This window comes from Peromyscus leucopus, chromosome 1 (assembly GCF_004664715.2).
Source record: "Peromyscus leucopus breed LL Stock chromosome 1, UCI_PerLeu_2.1, whole genome shotgun sequence".
In the NCBI taxonomy this organism is placed as follows: Eukaryota; Metazoa; Chordata; class Mammalia; order Rodentia; family Cricetidae; genus Peromyscus; species Peromyscus leucopus.
In genome coordinates, this window is record NC_051063.1 from 34,059,970 (window position 1) to 34,077,416 (window position 17,447).

The window sequence follows — 17,447 nt, forward strand, 5'->3', positions numbered from 1 at the left end:
GAGATGACACAAGAACTCCACCATGACTAAGAACAAGGGAAGCGTCACAACAGAAGAAATAGCAAGCACCAAAGTCCTAAGACAGAAGCAAGGCAGTGCTTCTGTGGGGTGGGGGTGGAGCACAGGAGAGGAGGACTCTCCTCTGGGACAGAGTAGTGGGACTCGCAGGCCACAGGTTTTACATCATTTAATTAGGAAGCAGGTGAAGGACTGCACACAGAGAAATGTCATGGTCTACACTATACTTGGGAAGATTGCACTTGCTGCTCTGGGAAGGAAAAGACTAGCAGCAGTTAACAACACTCTCCTTTTAGTGCTTCTCACCCTGTCCTCTGCTGTCCCCAGACCACTGAGTGCTGCCTCTGATGTCCTTTACTTCACGGACCACCTCAAAAGCACCCAAACTGCTCTCCCATCTTCTATAGTTACATTTTATTTCATCATTTAGTCCTAACTGGTCTCATGTACCCAAGGCTTGCCTAAAATTGGCTACGTAGTAGGGGCTGGCTTCCAAGTCCTGATCCTTCTGCCTCTACCTTCCAAGTGCAGGGATTTTAAGCACATATCACCAGCTGGTAGGGCCCCTCCTCCGCCAATGCTCTGATCATGCCTTCATCTTTCCTACAAAACCTCAAGTCTTCTTGGTTGGGTGATTATTTCAGTGGCACACTTACCTAACCTGGGGTCCTGGGGTCCAATTCCCAATACTACAAAAACAAACAAAGGCCTCAAATATCACTGCCAACAAAATGAAGTACAAATACCATTCCACAGTCCAATTGCAAACTACCTTTCTGGCCTTAGCGGCCATCGCTAATGTGACAGACTCTGCTCTTCCCCCACTTAATGTGGCCTGCTCCTTTCTGGACGTAACTCTCATTGTGTACGCATGTGTACATGAGAGAGTGTGGGTACATGTGCCACGGTGTGCATGGGAAGGTCAGAGGGTGTCCTGGGAGAGAAAGTTCTGTCCTTCCACAGTGGGATTCTGGACTTGAGGACACGCTGTCAGATTTGTGCCTGGGAGGCACTGGTACCCACTGAACCATCGCACGGGCCCGTGGACATAATTTTCTGTGCCAGTGTCCCGCTTCTGTAGGTCTGCTCACACTGACCATTTTCCTAAGGCCTCACAGATCAGCACATATTCCTCTTGGTGACCCAGCAGTCTCTTTTACTACACCATACAGCATTTTAACATCATGACTGAGTTTAAACAGGTTTTACAATTCTACATTTATTTAAGGAAATGTACTCTAGAGTTTCTACTCTATTTTCTCTTCACAGTGACTCACTAATCACACACTACTAATGGGTTTCAGTTTTCATTTTGAGCACACCGTTAGTGTTCCTTTCCAGACATTAACTGGTCACTAAACTAGATCTTGTCATTAGAAGATAAACCTGTGAATACCAAACCATGATGATTTTAACCTTAAGGATATAGGATAAAGCTTGAATCATATCTTCATTTTATGTATCACAATGCCAAGTATTTGTTAATTATCACTAAAGAAAAAGATTAATAATAAACATAGCCATCATATTTATGATTAGACCGGATCATGGTCAGGATTGTTTTATGCTCACATCCATCTTGTTTCAAATTATTGTGATAGCCAGTTTTCAAAGACACTATGACCCACAGTTTTTGTTTTCCTATCTTCTGGAATTATAGAAGAGCACTGTGTGATGGGGAGTACAGTAGGCACTCCGTGGTGATATTTTGTTGTACTCTAATAAAGCTTTCCTGAAGATCAGAGAACAGAACAAGCCACTAGATTAAACATAGAGGCCAGGCAGTGGTGGCACACACCTTTAATCCCAGTACTTGGGAGTCACATGCCTTTAATCCCAGTACTTGGGAGTCACATGCCTTTAATCCCAGTTCTTGAGATCTTATGCCTTTGCTGCCTGTCTTTGGGAAGCACACACGCCATTAATCCCAGCACTGGGAAGTGATATAGCTGGGTGGAGAAAGGTATATAAGGCGTGAGGAGGCAGGAACTAGAGCTGAATGAAGCCTTTTAAGCTGAGGACTCAGAGGCATTCAGTCAGAGGCTTTGTGGAGATAGGATCTCACCTTCCATTCGGCCTGAGGATTCGGCAGTGGTGAGAAGTTTCTCTAGTGTCTTGTTCCTTTGTCTCTCTGATCTTTCAGTGTTTACCCCAGTATCTGGCTTCGAGATTTTCATTAAAAGGTCAATTAGGATTTGTGCAACATAAACCATAAAAACCATAAATTTTTACACCATCTTTCTCTCAGGAGGATGTGAGTGTCTTTATGTATGGAGGACACCTATTCCCATCCACTGGACTTAATTCTCTTTATCACAGACATTCCCCCTCTGCCTAGCAAAGCATCTTCTTAGTCCAGTGTCCTCATTTGCCCCTCCCAGCTTCGCCAAAGTGGCAATAAGGGTCAGCCTTGTGTCTCAGTCGAAGGCGGCTACTAAGGCTGAACGGCCTCCCCTGCAGTCAGCACCTAGGTTCTCGACCATTCAAGTCCTGCTAAAGTTGTTGACTCTGTTGAAAACATCACCAGTCATTTGAATTAAGAAAGTGAAAACCAATGAAGTGGCATCCAAATCTGCACTGAACGGTCTCTTCTCTGCCAAAGGACCAAACTCCTAGGATAAGCCAACGGACAGAGTAAACCCTAATACCTGGCTCTCAGAGACTCATTAGGTTTACCGTGAGCTAATTCACACAGGTTCCCGAGGAACAGAGCCACTGACTGTGCACTTGCTGGACCTGTCCGGGCCTGTGTGGAGACGACACAACAGGGATACTCCACAAGTAACGTGCTCTGCACCAGCTCAGGTTGCCCAACATGGTGCTAAGAGGAAACCAGCTCCAGAGACCTCCCGAAGTGTTTGAGACTACCGAAAGCTTCATAGTGAGTAGGTTATAGGCATCTGGGTAATGGTAGGTTTAAACAAAGTACTATGGGTGTCCCTGGCCCCAAGTCTCCAGGAGCACGAACCTCAACATTTGTTAGCTATTATCTCTTCACGGCCAGAACCCAAGCTTCGGCAAACTCGGGGTTTTAAGAGAACCATCTGACACTTCTCTACTGTTCATTAACACTTCACACCACATACTGTTACTCCAACTGCATTTGCCTCAGTAAAAAAAACACCAACTCCAAGAGCTTTATGTCAAGAGTTTAGCATGAACTAAGAAGAAAACTTTTTTTCTGACATAAATATAATATATATAAAGTGGCAAAATTTCAAGAATACAAATTACTCCAAGAATACCTTTTCAGGATGAACACACACTGAACTGCTGCTTGGATACTGAGTTGCTTTCCTCAGTGAGAGCATGTTCTAAGGCCGATGACAAGTAAAGCCAGAATTAACTTACCTCAAAAGATTCAAAACCCAGGCTGACCATAATTTTAAATTAACAGTGTAAATAAGAGCTGTACTTTGGAAATAACAAATATTAAATAATACTTGGTAGGGGCTAAAAATATATAAGAATATGGGCTGAGCTTTTACATGTTCCTGTGCTGCCTTGCTGTGTCTTGCTGGTAGCTTTCCAGAAATAGGGCATAAGTTATTAAATTTGATTTTTCTTTTAGCATTGGCCCTCTTATACACGCTGCTAAATGACAATTTTCTTTTTTTTCTTCTTTGTTGTTTGTTTGTTTGTTTTGTTTTTCTGAGACAGGATTTCTCTGTGTAGCTTTGGAGCCTTTCCTGGAACTCACTCCATAGCCCAGGCTGGCCTTGAACTCACAGAGATCCGCCTACCTCTGCCTCCTGAGTGCTGGGATTAAAGGCGTGAGTCAGCACTGCCCAGCCAACAACTGTATTTCTAATGATAAGAATCCTTTGAGAACATGTCTTGGAAAGGTTACTCTATCACCTCACAGTGGCTCCCCGGGAATGGGGGAAGAGAATAAAGCAAGCAGATAAACAACAGCATGAAAGGGGAAAAATAATCAGAGAAAAAAGAAATGAAGGATGTCTGTCAGCATTTGCGTGACCACAGAGCATACCCCAAATAAGGTCCACTTCTGCAAAGCCATACCCGAGTCACAGCAGGACACTGGTTAAATAACTCACAGGGTATAGCAAAGCAGTACCACGACAGATAAACACCATCTTCACATTTTTATGCTGTGATTAAGTCAGAGATGACATGCATTAATAAATAAAATTTACTCAAGACTTTGAAAGTTCTCACCCATATAGTTACTAAAGACTCTCTTTACTCACGTTAAAAACTTTTTGCCAGGTTTCTAATGGAGGCCTACTGAGTGAGAATCATATCCATATGGATGAAATCATTACAAAATCCACTGGTTTATCAGTATTTAACCCATGTGGCCCAAGATATATTCTAATTTTCTTATTGTTTTGTTGTTTTTGTATTATTTTGTGTTTGAGTATTTTCCCTCAATATATGTATGTGCACCATGTGTGTGCCTGGTATCTAGGGAGGTCAGAATAGGTCTTCAGATTCCCTAAAACTGGAGTAATGTGTGGTTGTGGATGCTGGGAACTGAACCTGGGCCCTCTTTTAACTGCTGAGCCATCTCTCCAATCCCATTTTGTTTTTGAGACAGGATCTCGCTTTGAAATAGGTCAGGCTGGTTTTGAATTTATTACATAGCCTACATTAACCTTGAACTCAAGATCTTCCTATGCCTCAGATTCTCAGACGCTGGGATTTTCAGATGTGTGCCACCATGCCTGGCGCTCTGTGCTCTAGGTTTTGTTTTCTTTTATTGCAGTGGTACCGGGCCTCATGCACGCCACCGTCTTCATGCTCACACCGGACCGACCTCGCAGTCTTCTGAGTAGTCAGTGCTCACTCACTGTCTATGAAGAGCCTTCCCAAATGATCATGTAGTAAGTATCTTCTGTTTCTCCATTACCATACCTAATACTTTCTCTCTCACCCACAAAACTTGAGTTCCTTAAGGACAAAAATGGCCTAAACCATTCTTCTATTTTCTACGCAAACTACTCAGTGTGTCTCGAAATGAGGTGTTATAGTTCATGATTGATAAACATTTATTGGACGAATAAGAAAACAAATGAGTAAACTGCAAAGATTCAATGCACTAATTACTTAATCCAGAAACCTGATCCTTTAGCAAGACCATGTTTTAAGCCATGAACCTATCAGTCAATCTGTTCTCTAAGACAGAAAAGAAGCCATCTCATAAACTCAAATTCAAGTGAGCTTAGTAACATGTTTATCTCATATATCATTTCTTCCAGAAAATACAATATATCAAAATCAATAATCTATACATCTTAAAAATAAAATAACAACTATATATACACTATCAATCACTTTAATTTCCAGGTAAAACAGTAAGTTTGCTTTCAAACAGATGAAAGCTGCACCTCATCACTGACTCACCGGTTCTTTTCCAACTCATTGTGTGTAGATCTAAAAGGAGAAAAAAAGAGAGAGCATTAGCCAGGCTTGTTAATAACTTCATCATATCACAACCAGTGAATTTAATGTACAGACTTGTACAGCCTCATCCATCTGACTTGAGTCATTATACTTGCCTCAAATGACTGTTACAAGGGCTAACAAATCTATATAAAAAAGCAAAATACAATGAGCTAGTTAGCAAGTATCAGAATTACCTTATACTAGTTCCCTTAAATAAGTATGCTACTATTGTAATAATCCAGAATTTAAAATATGACTTTGATAAAGGAGAACTTAAGTTTTTATTATGAGAACTAAAACTGATCATTTTACATTGCGTGAGTGCCTGTGTGTTTCATGCAGTCCAGGAAGCCTCAAATTCACAGTGTAACTGAGAACCTCCCAAGTGCTGGGATTACAAGCATGTACCATTCCACCTGGTTTTATGTGGCGCTGAGACCAAACCCACAATCTCACGCATGCTAGGCAAGCACTCTCCAGATGATCTTCAACCCCCCATGTATCATTTTAATACCCCTGTTAATGTTAAATGCTTTCAAAATATTACATTACTGACAGCTTTAATTTTACCCCCCCTCCCCTATGGATATTTAATGCTAGATCCATAAATCTTAACAAATTGAGTATTTTTGTGAGCCTCACAATTTGTGAGAATCTACTTACTACTGTCTTGAGTTCAACAGTCAGAGGACTGAGTTACTGTCTATCTACCTTTTGCTTTACTGGCAATTTCATGAAGTTCCACATGATTAAAAAGACTGACAGTCATTTCAAAGAGATTATCTTAATAAAAGCACTTCTCTCTCAAAAAAAAAAAAGTAAGAAGAATCTCAGGATATCTCAGGGGTTCAAGAGTTCAGCCAAATGAGCAGCAAATACATGGACAGTTCGGGCAGAAGAAACTAGAAAAGCACACAACTTGTAACTCAACAACTCAGCACTTAGAGCCCAGTAAGTTACAATGAAACCTCTACCACTCTGTGTTTATTCAAAGCTTATTTTGTTTGCGTGAAATGCTCAAGCAGAAGAGCTAAAAAGGAAATTGGCATATGTAATTATTTACCATTATTAATGCTGTACATGTGTGTATGTGTGGGCACACGAGCCCTGGCACACATGAAGCCAGAGAATAACTTGTGGAGTAGGCTTTCTCTGTCCACCTTAACGTGGGTTCCAGGGACCGAACTCAGGAGACCATGTTTCCACAGCGAAAGCCATCTCAGCAATCCCCTAAGGCGCACTTTAGAAATTTAACTTTTGGTGAGACTTCCTGTGCCCTTTTGGTAAGGGAAGTTTGGGTTTAGTTGTCTTCCTCTAAAACATAAAACTGAGAGCAAGCAGAATAAGAGACAATCTCTCTATAGAATTCCATAGTATACCATCAACAGCAATGTTATATTTGTAGAGGAGTAGATGCCAGTTTACCATAAACTTATTCTAAACTATTTGGCAATCCCACTGGTGGCCATAAACGCAAAGGATAATACATTCAATGATAACCAATGGTGGAATTCCAGTACTACATTGAGCCTATTATAAAAAGCTAGGACCAAAGGAGCATGATCGGACCCACTGCTGTGAACAAAATTAAAACAGCAGGGCCCTTCTGCCTCTCCTGAACAGACTTATTATTTGTCTTATTAAAAGGAAAAAAAAAAAAACCAAAATGCTAAGAATCTGAACCTTCTCACTAAAGTAGGAAATCCATGACACATCTCGTTATACCACCACAGAATTTAACATGATTCTAAATAAGAAGAAACAAACGATAACAAACCCACTAATATTTCCACACTGCCTTGCTCTTCCTTGTTTACTCCTGTTTTGTTTGGCTTTTACATATAATATTAAGACAGCAAATACTAAATGCTTTCAGCGTTCAACACTGACTTAGAATACAGTGAATGAAAGGGTTTCTGGCTGGTAAATTCACACGTGTGGGAGTCATTGCAACTAAAGGTAAAATAAGTTCACAAAGAAAGATACACACTGTCACGGGAGTTTAAAGACAGCGAGTTTACTTCCATAGGGGGCTACTGAGAAAATCTGGGGGAAGGTAGCATTTGACGTGGGGCTTAAATGATGAGTATATCTGGTATCAGTCAAGTATGGGGCCTACTTAAAGGGGTTATTTACAGTATTACAGGAATAGGAAACATCCACGTGGAGAAGTCCAGAGACACCGGGACCAACACTGTACAGAAGTCACACAGACACCCAGGGTCAGACAACAGACCTTGCACTCAGTACTAACTCTGTCCCTTACACTAGCTGTGTGACCTTGGGGAGGATTAGTTAACCTGGTTCAGTTCTGTAAAACTCAAATATCATCACGCCTTAGCTAGGTTATAGGGAGAACTAGAGGGGGAAAAAACAAACATGCAAAAGCATTTGGAACTTAGTAAGTTTTCAGGAAATATTAGCTCCTTATTGTTTTGAGGCATGGTCTCACTATGAAGCCCAGCCTGGCCTGAAACTCCTGATCTGCCTGCCTCAGCCTCCCAGATGCTACAACTACAGGTTGTACCACTCTGTCTTGGTAATTTTTTAAAAACATTTTATGTGTATGAGTGTTTTGCCTGCATGTATGTGTGTGTACCACCTACGTGCCTGGTGCCCCCAGAGACCAGAAAACGGCATTAGGTCCCCAGGAACTAAGGTTACAGACAGTTGTGAGCCACCACATAGGAGCTGGAACTTGAGCCCTGGTGCTCTGGAAAAACAGCCAACACACCGAACCACTGAATCATCTGTTCAGCCCCAGTAATTTTATTTTTTCACAAAACTAAAAATATATTACTCTAAACACTGTTAAGTATACGCACAAGACAAATTGACAAGTGTTCAGTGACCCATGAAGTCTGCCTGGAAATAAACAAATAATCCTAACAAAGAAAAGAGAAACAGAAAGACACTTGGTTATTTAGCCAACTATGCGGATGATACAAGGTTCAGCGGTATGAGACAGAGAAAGATGCCTGGTTATATATACACACAGAAAACAGTAGCTCAGATGATGATAGTAATAACTGAATAAATTAATCTCCATATGAACACACTCCCAAACAACCCTGGTGCTTCTCTGACAACCTATGTGTCCAGCCAAGCCCTTACGATGTGTCACGAGACATTCAATTCCAAGCTCTCCACAAGGTTCAGCTGTTCGCCTGGTTAGCTGATGTTCTCCTTCAAATAAAATTCAACTCTGAGAGCAAACACCAGTGAACCCCTCCTTTCAGACGCCTCTCCTCTGCTTAATCAACTTCGGTGGATGGAAAAGCATCTTCAATTTCACACTGAATCATAGGTAATCTTTATTAATAACATCACTTAAAGAGAGACACTCTGTGTAGCCCATATCTGAACAGGCACCATTATCTCAAGTAGATCCCTGTGTTCTCTCTGACTACACTCTAACACACAAACTCTTCAGTATTTAGGGTGCAGTGTGGTGCAGTCACAGGACAGATGAGAGAAATGAACCTACATAAAACGGTCACGTTCGACTCCAGAGTATCACTGCCAAGAAAGGAAAACAAAGTCTCCGTTACCAGAGCAGAGGAGACAGATGCTGGTTCACTAATGAACCAACCCTCAGTTAGTTCACATTTTCTGTTTCATTTCTTTCCAAACCTTCAAGTGCTCCCATGCAATGAGGTAAATATTATCTATGAAGCCAAGTGAGTATCTTCTAACTCATAACTTAGTCTATCACCCATACATATACATATATATATATATATATATATATATACATTTTTTTTTTTTCAGAAAATTGGAGACCTGCAGCTGTAGTGTCTCTGAAGTTACATCCAAAAGGGTTGACAAGGAAAATTATGGGGATCAGTGGAGCAAAACTTCAGAGTATACTTATTACTACTATTTACTGTTTTTTTTAATGTACTACACCCAGTTTTTACTTTTTTTTTTTTTTTTTTTTTTTTTTTCTTTTTCGAGACAGGGTTTCTCTGTGTAGCTTTGCGCCTTTCCTGAACTCACTTGGTAGCCCAGGCTGGCTCGAACTCACAGAGATCCACCTGGCTCTGCCTCCCGAGTGCTGGGATTAAAGGCATGCACCACCACCGCCCGGCGTTTTTACTTTTTTTTAGAGTATTTTTCTTCATGTTTCCACTAAAGATATATCTAATTTCTTAGAGAAGGCAGTAAAAGACATTAAAGATGACAAATTTTGAATTTTGTAAATTTGGGGGGGGGGTCTCATGTTTTCCTTAATAACAAAATCCACAACCAGCACAGCAATTAACTGTGTGATCACCCCTGTCCTGGCCCACTCACTGGCTGGTGGACATGCCAACTGCTCACAGCTCTTTGGTGACTCTGAATGACATGCTAGGGCCATTCTGAGTGAAGAGATCTTCATCTTCAAGGACTATGCTTCCTTCTTCTTACACTTTATCATTAAGCTTTACCATTGTGAAAATGGCCAACAATATGAGACACATACTGGTATTTAGTAGACAAATGTTTTCTTGAAACATTAAAAGAAACAAGTTAATGTGATGATTTATATTGACTGTCAACTTGATAGACCTAGAATCACCTTGAAGATAAATCCCCAGGTGTAGCTGAAGTTTTCCTGGTCCCACCCGGCTCCTGCAGTCCCTCATTCCTGCAGCTGCTCAGACCAAATAAACACACAGAGGCTTAATAACATTTATAAATGCTTGGCCATTAGCTCAGGCTAACTACTGACTAGCTCTTACACTTAAACTCAGGCACGTCTATGGCTAGGTTATTCAGATGGGCCAACACATCCTAAATGTGGTACCAATCTACGGGTTGGGTTCTTCTGTGTGTATGTATGTGTGTTTGTGCAAGCACACATGTGTGTACATGTGCATATGGAGTTCAGAGGTAGCTTTCTCATTTGAGACAAGGTCTCTCACTGAACATGGCCCTTGGCGATTTGGCCATACTGACTTGCCAGCAAGCCCCAAAAATCCTCCTGTCTCAGCCTTGGATTTCAAGTGTTTAAAAAAGGAAGACAAACAAACAAAGAACTATCACCAATGAGCACAGATGCTAAATAAGACAAAACAGAATGAAGATGTTTAAACATTTCTAGATTTCCTTCATGTAGAGCAATTAACTAAGCCTAAGTTCCTCGGGAAGTCTTCTCAAAGATGTGTCAACATCTCACAAAACCACAGTTTTCTGTGAGCTTGCTCAGGCATACAACCACATCCATGTTTCCTGAGATCTACACGGGGATAGGAGTACTCTAAAATGACAAAGAACTCCTATCACTGAGCTCAGATTTCACTCTGACGTTTGCAAAACAGCAAATAAGGCAGGACTCAGTAAGAAACTCATTGCAGCCCATCTCAGGAAAAAAAGAAAAAAGGAAAGGAAGGAGGAGAGGAAAAGAAACTAGCTGTGAGGTCTGGAGACATGGCTCCATGGTTAAGAGCACCTGCAGTTCTTGCAGAGAACCTGTGTTGTTTTCATTACCCACTTGATGGCTCACAACCCTCTGCAACTCCAACTCCAGGGGAGTAGACACCTCTCTGGCATCCAAAGGCATCAGGCACACATGTAGTACACATACAAATATATACACACACAGGTAAAATGCTCATACATATAAAAATAGCCAACTGTGGTGGCGCACACCTTTACTCCCAGCAGAGGCAGGAGGATCTCTGTGAGTTCCAAGCCAGCCAGGGCTACAGAGTGAGACCCTCTTCCACATACCCTACACACTTATATTGTTAGATAAGTACATTATGAAATATTTATATTTTATATAAGTAAATCTTAGTCTCTGTAAAGAATCCCAGATGGTTTTGTAAAATTGGATTGGAACTTTTGATAATGTTAAAATCCTCAATCAACAATAATTCCACAGGAAAATGAGACTGAATATTTTTTCTTTGTCTTATGATACTATTTTCAGGAATATAATCTGCCTGTGAGGGTTGGTTATGACTGTTAATGAATCAATGCAGAGTCACCTGGGAAGGGAGGGGTCTCAATGAGGAATTGTCTAGATTAGGTTGGCCTGTGGACAAACCTGTGAGGGGGTTTATTAATGTTGTTAACTGAGGCAGAGAACCCCACCCTGAATGTGGAAGGCATCACTCCCTAGGAAGGTGATTCTGACCTGTGTAAGGACGGAGACCTGTGCACCAGTACACAGGCATTCGATCACTCTGCACTACCTCTTGACAGATGCGATGGGCTGAGCTGTCCCACGCCCGTGCGGTGCCTTTTGGGCACTGACAGACCGTAACCTGGAACTGTGAGCCAGGCTAACCCTTTCCTCCCAAGCTGATACCGACAGGGTACTTCACAATAGCAACAAAAACAAAACAACGCTGCCTTCAGAGGACAGCTAGCTGGGTCACGTGCAGATGTTAAAGAACTAACACTGCTGCCAAGAGGATGACGTGTGATGTCATCCCAGCATATGATGTCATCCCAGTATATGATGTCATCCCAGCATATGATGTCATCCCAGCATGCGGGACACCCAAGTGGTAGGATCTCTTCAGGTCGGAACAGCCTGGGCCGCAGGGTAAGGCCAAACACAGACACTAATCTTAGCATGTTCAGTGTGATGAAAACACACTGCTCAGAGCTTCTATAAAGGGCAAAGGTCACTTTGTCCTATGTGATGGCGGAACTATGGAGGGGGCAAACCCAAGCACCTGGAAAGTCACATTTCTTCCTAATAGCAAGGCAAACTTACTGCACACGCCCTTGTACACTCTTTAGAGTATTCAAAGACTTACTAGATTGGTTCGTTAATTAAATTCAGAATGCAAGACAGTCTGCGGCTTTACCAAATTCAGCCGTTTCAATAGTCAATGAAAAAGAAAATGAACTATAAAGGTCCAAACAGCACTGGTGGCAGGGAGGCGTCACAGACACCAGCCATGGGCCACGTGATTCAGGCGTCTGACAGAAAGGCAGAACACTGACACACAAAATCTAGGTTTGAGTCTTAATTTTCAAGTAAATTGCTACTAAAAAGTCTTTGCTAAGCCTAGGGACTTTAATTCATCCTGTAGTTCTACCTAGGATATTGCCTGAAATACAATCCAAATACAATCCTTATTTAAAAAAAAAAAAAAAAAAAGGCAGAATAAAATAATTTCACTTCATACAATTTTCTGAAGTCAAAATGAGATGATAATATACGATGTGGACTTTATAAATGTACAACTAGCATATTACATGCAAGTGATGATTATTACTGTTTTTATAAGATGGAGCCTGCCCTTTTTTTTTTTTTTCCTTTTTTCTTTCTGAAATGGGGTCTTACTATGTAGCCAAAGCTGACCTAAAATTCACAATCCTCCTGTCTCAGCCTTCTGGGAATACAGGCATGCACCCCTGTGGCCACGGGAATGCACCCTTTGACACACAATTCTAAGCCTCCATGTTTACAAATACAAAAGTACAGCACAATGCAGCCCTGCTTGAAATGACAAGAAATACCTCAGACTATCTGAATGCCATCAAAAGACAACTGGCTTAGTCAACCACTACACATGAAGCAGAACATCCTACAGTAACTTAAGGTGTCACAGATACACAAACATGAAAAAAATGTTTAAACAACAGGACTTTTCAGCCATAAAGAAAAAGAAAATTCTTACAGGAAAATGGATGCAACTGTAGATACCATAGTAATTGAACTAAGCCAGTTTCAGAAAGACAAGTATGTTTTCCTTTGAGTAGTTGCTAGACACTGTATGTATGCGCGCGCGCACACACACACACACACACACACACACACACACACACACACACACACACACAATCTTTATGCCTGACATGAGCAGAAGCGAAACTTGTAGGAAAACAAAGGTACTAATGGGGGCAAGAGGGAGGCCAAGGTTGGGTGGGCAGGCACAGCAGAGGGAACTCAACACACAACAACACATCCTTGTATGAAACCTTTCAAGAGAGTATGTTTTTTATATGTTCGGGATAAGTAAGAGCAAGGTTGTAATAGGTTCAGCGCCATGAAGCTCTCCCTCGGGGATCAGATCCCAGGTCCTTTGTTATAAACCTCACTGGATTCTGTACTTCCTAGACAAACTTCGTCATATTTGAAGTAACACATTCATGAGTTTTTCTTTCATTCAATAGTAATTTTCATGAGAATAGAAATACAGTGTGTCTACATAAATACACAAATACACCTACATATGCCAAGTGGGGGATGTGCTTTTTTTTTTTTTTTGAGACAAGGTTTCTCTGTGTAGCCTTGAAACTTGCCCTGTAGACCAGACTGGCCTCGAACTCAAGAGTCACCTGCCTCTGCCTCCCGAGTACTGGGAGTAAAGGTGTGCGCCACCACAGCCCGGCACTGTGCCAACATTTTTAAATGTAGACGTGCTGGTTAGTATTCCTGACCTCCCCCTCGCCTCCAACTTGACACAGACTGGGGTCATCTGGGAAGAGGAAACCTCAATTGAGATAATGTGTCCATCAGACTGGCCGGTAGGCAAGTCAGTAAGTAATTTTCTTGATCCATGATTGATGTGGAAGGGCCCAGACCACTGTAAGTAGTGCCAACTCTGGGCAGTTCATCCAGAGTTGTATAGAAAAGAGAGCTGAGCAGGCCAGTAAGCAGCACTCCTCTGTGGTCTCTGCTTCAGTTCCTGCCCTGGTGCCTATCTTGACTTCCCCTGATCATGGACTGTAACTTGTAAGTCAAATAAACCCTGTCCTCTCCATGTTGCTTTTGGTCATGGTGTTTCATCACAGCAACAGAAACTGGGCAAGGACAATAGGAAATCAAAATAAAAAGTATACATAACCAAGAAATGAGAGCCAGAGGAGAGAGATGTTCTATAATGCATCCTTAAATTACATTAGCTCTACAACAAACTAAAAATAGTATCTGGAAATATAGTTTGTCAGTCATACTATCAAATCCCTTTGATTAGATTAATATTTAGAAAATTTACCCTCAGCAGAAAAAAATGACAAAGTGTATCAAAAATGATGGGACAATGCTGCCTCACTTCTAAGAACTCAAGGTGAGAAAGCTTTCTTCAGATCACAGTCCACTCCACCAGGTTACAATGATGAGCATGACTTGAAACTCAGCTTGCTATTAAAACTTTAATATTCATACACACATTTAGTATGTTCTGATCAAATCCACCTCCCTACCTTCCTCTCCAATTTCACTGCTGTCCCCTCACTTTTCCCTCACAATTCTCAATGTGCTTTTATTTTTTTAATTTCATGTCCACTAAATCCATTTATTGTTAGGTGTGTGCTCAGGTATGGGTCCATCTACTAGCCTATTGGTGGTCCCTCAGAGTCAGAAACCCTGAAGAAAACTGACTTCCTCCCATAGCAGGCATCAGTTGCCAACACCTCCTCAGAGAGGGGCGGGACTTCCTGATCCCCTCCTCCATCCATGCTGGGATTTTGGCTGGCTTGATCTTGTGGAGGTCTTGTGCATGCAGTCCCAGCCAATGTTAAGTTCACATGTTATTTTGCTACAGATGTCTACTACCTCTGGCTCTTAAAACCTTTATTCCCACCCTTCTGTGATAGTTCCTGAGCCCTGGGAGGAAGAGATGTGAACAGCTGTCCCAGTTACAGCTGAGTACTCCAGGCTCCTTATTCTCTGTATATTAGCCAGTTGTGAGTGTCTGTATTAGTTACCATCTACTGTAAAAAGAAGCATCTTTGAGGAGGGTTGAAAGATGAATTAATCTTAGAAGGCAGTTTAATATGATGTCCATTTAACAGAATAATAGGACTAGGTTCTCTCCTAGGTTTATGAACTACCCAGCCACAGTTAACAGTACTGGGCATGCGCTCAATTTGTAGAATGGGCTTTAATCTCAACATTTGTGCCACTACTATACAGGTGGGCATATCATATTAGGCCAGCCATTATTGTAGCTCACAAGATTCACATCAGGGTAAGACTGCTGGTAACTTTTTTCCTCTGGTAGCATTTGCTGAAACTTGTAGCTTTATGAAAGCTAGCCAGGAGAGAAGAAGCTTTTAGGTCAGTTACCTGCTTGATTTCTCCATGTCCTATGTCTCAAGTTTGTGGTGTCTTCAGCAATAAGGTCTAACCATCAAGTTTTGAAGGGTAACCAAGAGCAATAGCAACAGCTTGTAATGCTGGGAATCTAGGGACCTCACTGACCAACAACTCAAAAAGAAATCACCTGCTGTGGGATATCTTTCTGTACGCTGTGAATATGTGTTGCTCTGACTGGTTGATAAATAAAGCTGCACTGACCTATGGCAGGGCGGATGGAGCCAGGTGGAAGAATCCAAGAGAGATACAGAGAGAAAGGTGGGGTGAAAGAGACTACACACCACCACTCAAGGAACAGCAAGATGCCAGCAGATCGGTAATGCCATGGCCACGTGGCAACTTACAGGTTAGTAGAAATGGGTTAAGTTATAAGAACTAGCTAGTAAGAAGCTTGAGCCATAGGCCATCCAGTTCGTAATTAATATAAGCCTCTGTGTTTACTTGGGTCTGAGCAGCTGCGAGACCAGGCGGGACACAGGAAAACTTCTGACTACAGCCACCTAAACCCAGAACTGGACTTTTTATTTGACATTGTGCAATGTCTAGGGGAGGCACTCTTCCTCCATTATTAACACTAATCACTCCCTGTGCCATAGCTAAGTCTTAAGGAAATCATTTACAGCATCTCTTGGCCACATGTATTTAAAGCAGAGAACTGTATCAGATAAAACCTAGGGTTACCTTTTAAAGATGTAACCTTCCATGTCATATGTTTAAGTTTTGAACAAAAAAAGAAACATCTCTTTAAACAGGGAGAAGCAGTTGTCTACTGACCTGTAAGAAAACTTTCAAGTCGAAACCTAAGAGCAAACTTGGGCTTCAGTGAAGCACTGAATGGGAATCCTGACACATAATTCTTGAGCATTTTTCATTTAACTGTTTTGGTGGAAAACAGTATCACAAAACATATGTCAAAGGACCTGTTTGTCACTCAGCATGCAGAAAGTGCTGAAGAAGACTGTTAACATCATTAAGAATTTAACTATTAATAATCTGCATTTTTGTCATAAAACTTTATGAGTTTTCTACAGCACAAAGACCTGGAAGCTATTTTAATATGAAAAATCTAAAAACTAGAAAAGAAATTTCATAAAAATAAGCCTCCATGCAATTCTCCAAACATCAGGAACATTCTTAAAGATAAAACACTCAAGTTACTACACTGAGAAAAATCCTCTATAACTACTCTATAAAAGTCAGTGCTGCCCCACATGGTGGCTCGTAACTGTTTTTAACATCCTCATAGATACTGTGCAGTAGTATTGATACTGCACACATGTATATACACAGAGATATACATGTAGGCAAAACACCTGCATTAAAAAAATACACATTAAAAAAAATCTCTTTTTAAAAATGATCTGGGCATAATGCCATACACCGTTAGACCCAGCACTCAGGAGGCAGAGGCAGGTGGATCTCTGTGATGTGGAGGCCAATGTGGTCTACAGAGTTTCAGGTTAGCTAGGGCTACTTAATGAGACCCTATCTCCAAAAAAAACAAAACAAAACAAAACAAAAAAAAAATCATCCTACTCTCCCCTCAAAAACTACAAACTCCTGAAGACAATCGGAAGGGAGATAAAGCTGAAAAATACAATCATTCCTTCTAAATTAAGATGAACAAAAAAATGTCTTTGTGTTTAAAGAATGTTAAACCAAACCCTGTAAGTACAGGAAAATCTAACAGGTCTTTTAAAAATGTCCTTTATTTTAGCAGTTGCAGCTGGAATACTACTGGTGTTTTGGCATTCTTGAATATCCACATGATAATAAAGAGATCATGCATCAACTCCAAGTTTAAGTGGGAACTGGCTTGTGACTTCTTTCCAGCTCACCCTAAAACAGTGACAATGTAAGCACCACGCGTGTGTCACAGGTTCACACCAACATTTCTGCCAATACTGAGTTCTTCTCACAGCATTTTTCATGACTTACGATGACAATGAGGGCTCTTTAAAATCAAACGTGA

General features: G+C 41.2%; 1 protein-coding gene across 3 annotated transcripts in view; it reads right to left on the reverse strand.

Annotated features, from left to right (window-relative positions):
* Positions 1-17,447, reverse strand: part of Mxi1 (MAX interactor 1, dimerization protein) — a 69,373-nt gene that overhangs the window by 25,113 nt on the left and 26,813 nt on the right. For all 3 annotated transcript variants that reach the window (XM_028875057.1, XM_028875058.2, XM_028875059.2), the window contains exon 3: positions 5,386-5,415. In XM_028875057.1, coding sequence (XP_028730890.1) covers positions 5,386-5,415 — 30 coding nt within the window. The remainder of the gene's footprint in view (positions 1-5,385; positions 5,416-17,447) is intronic.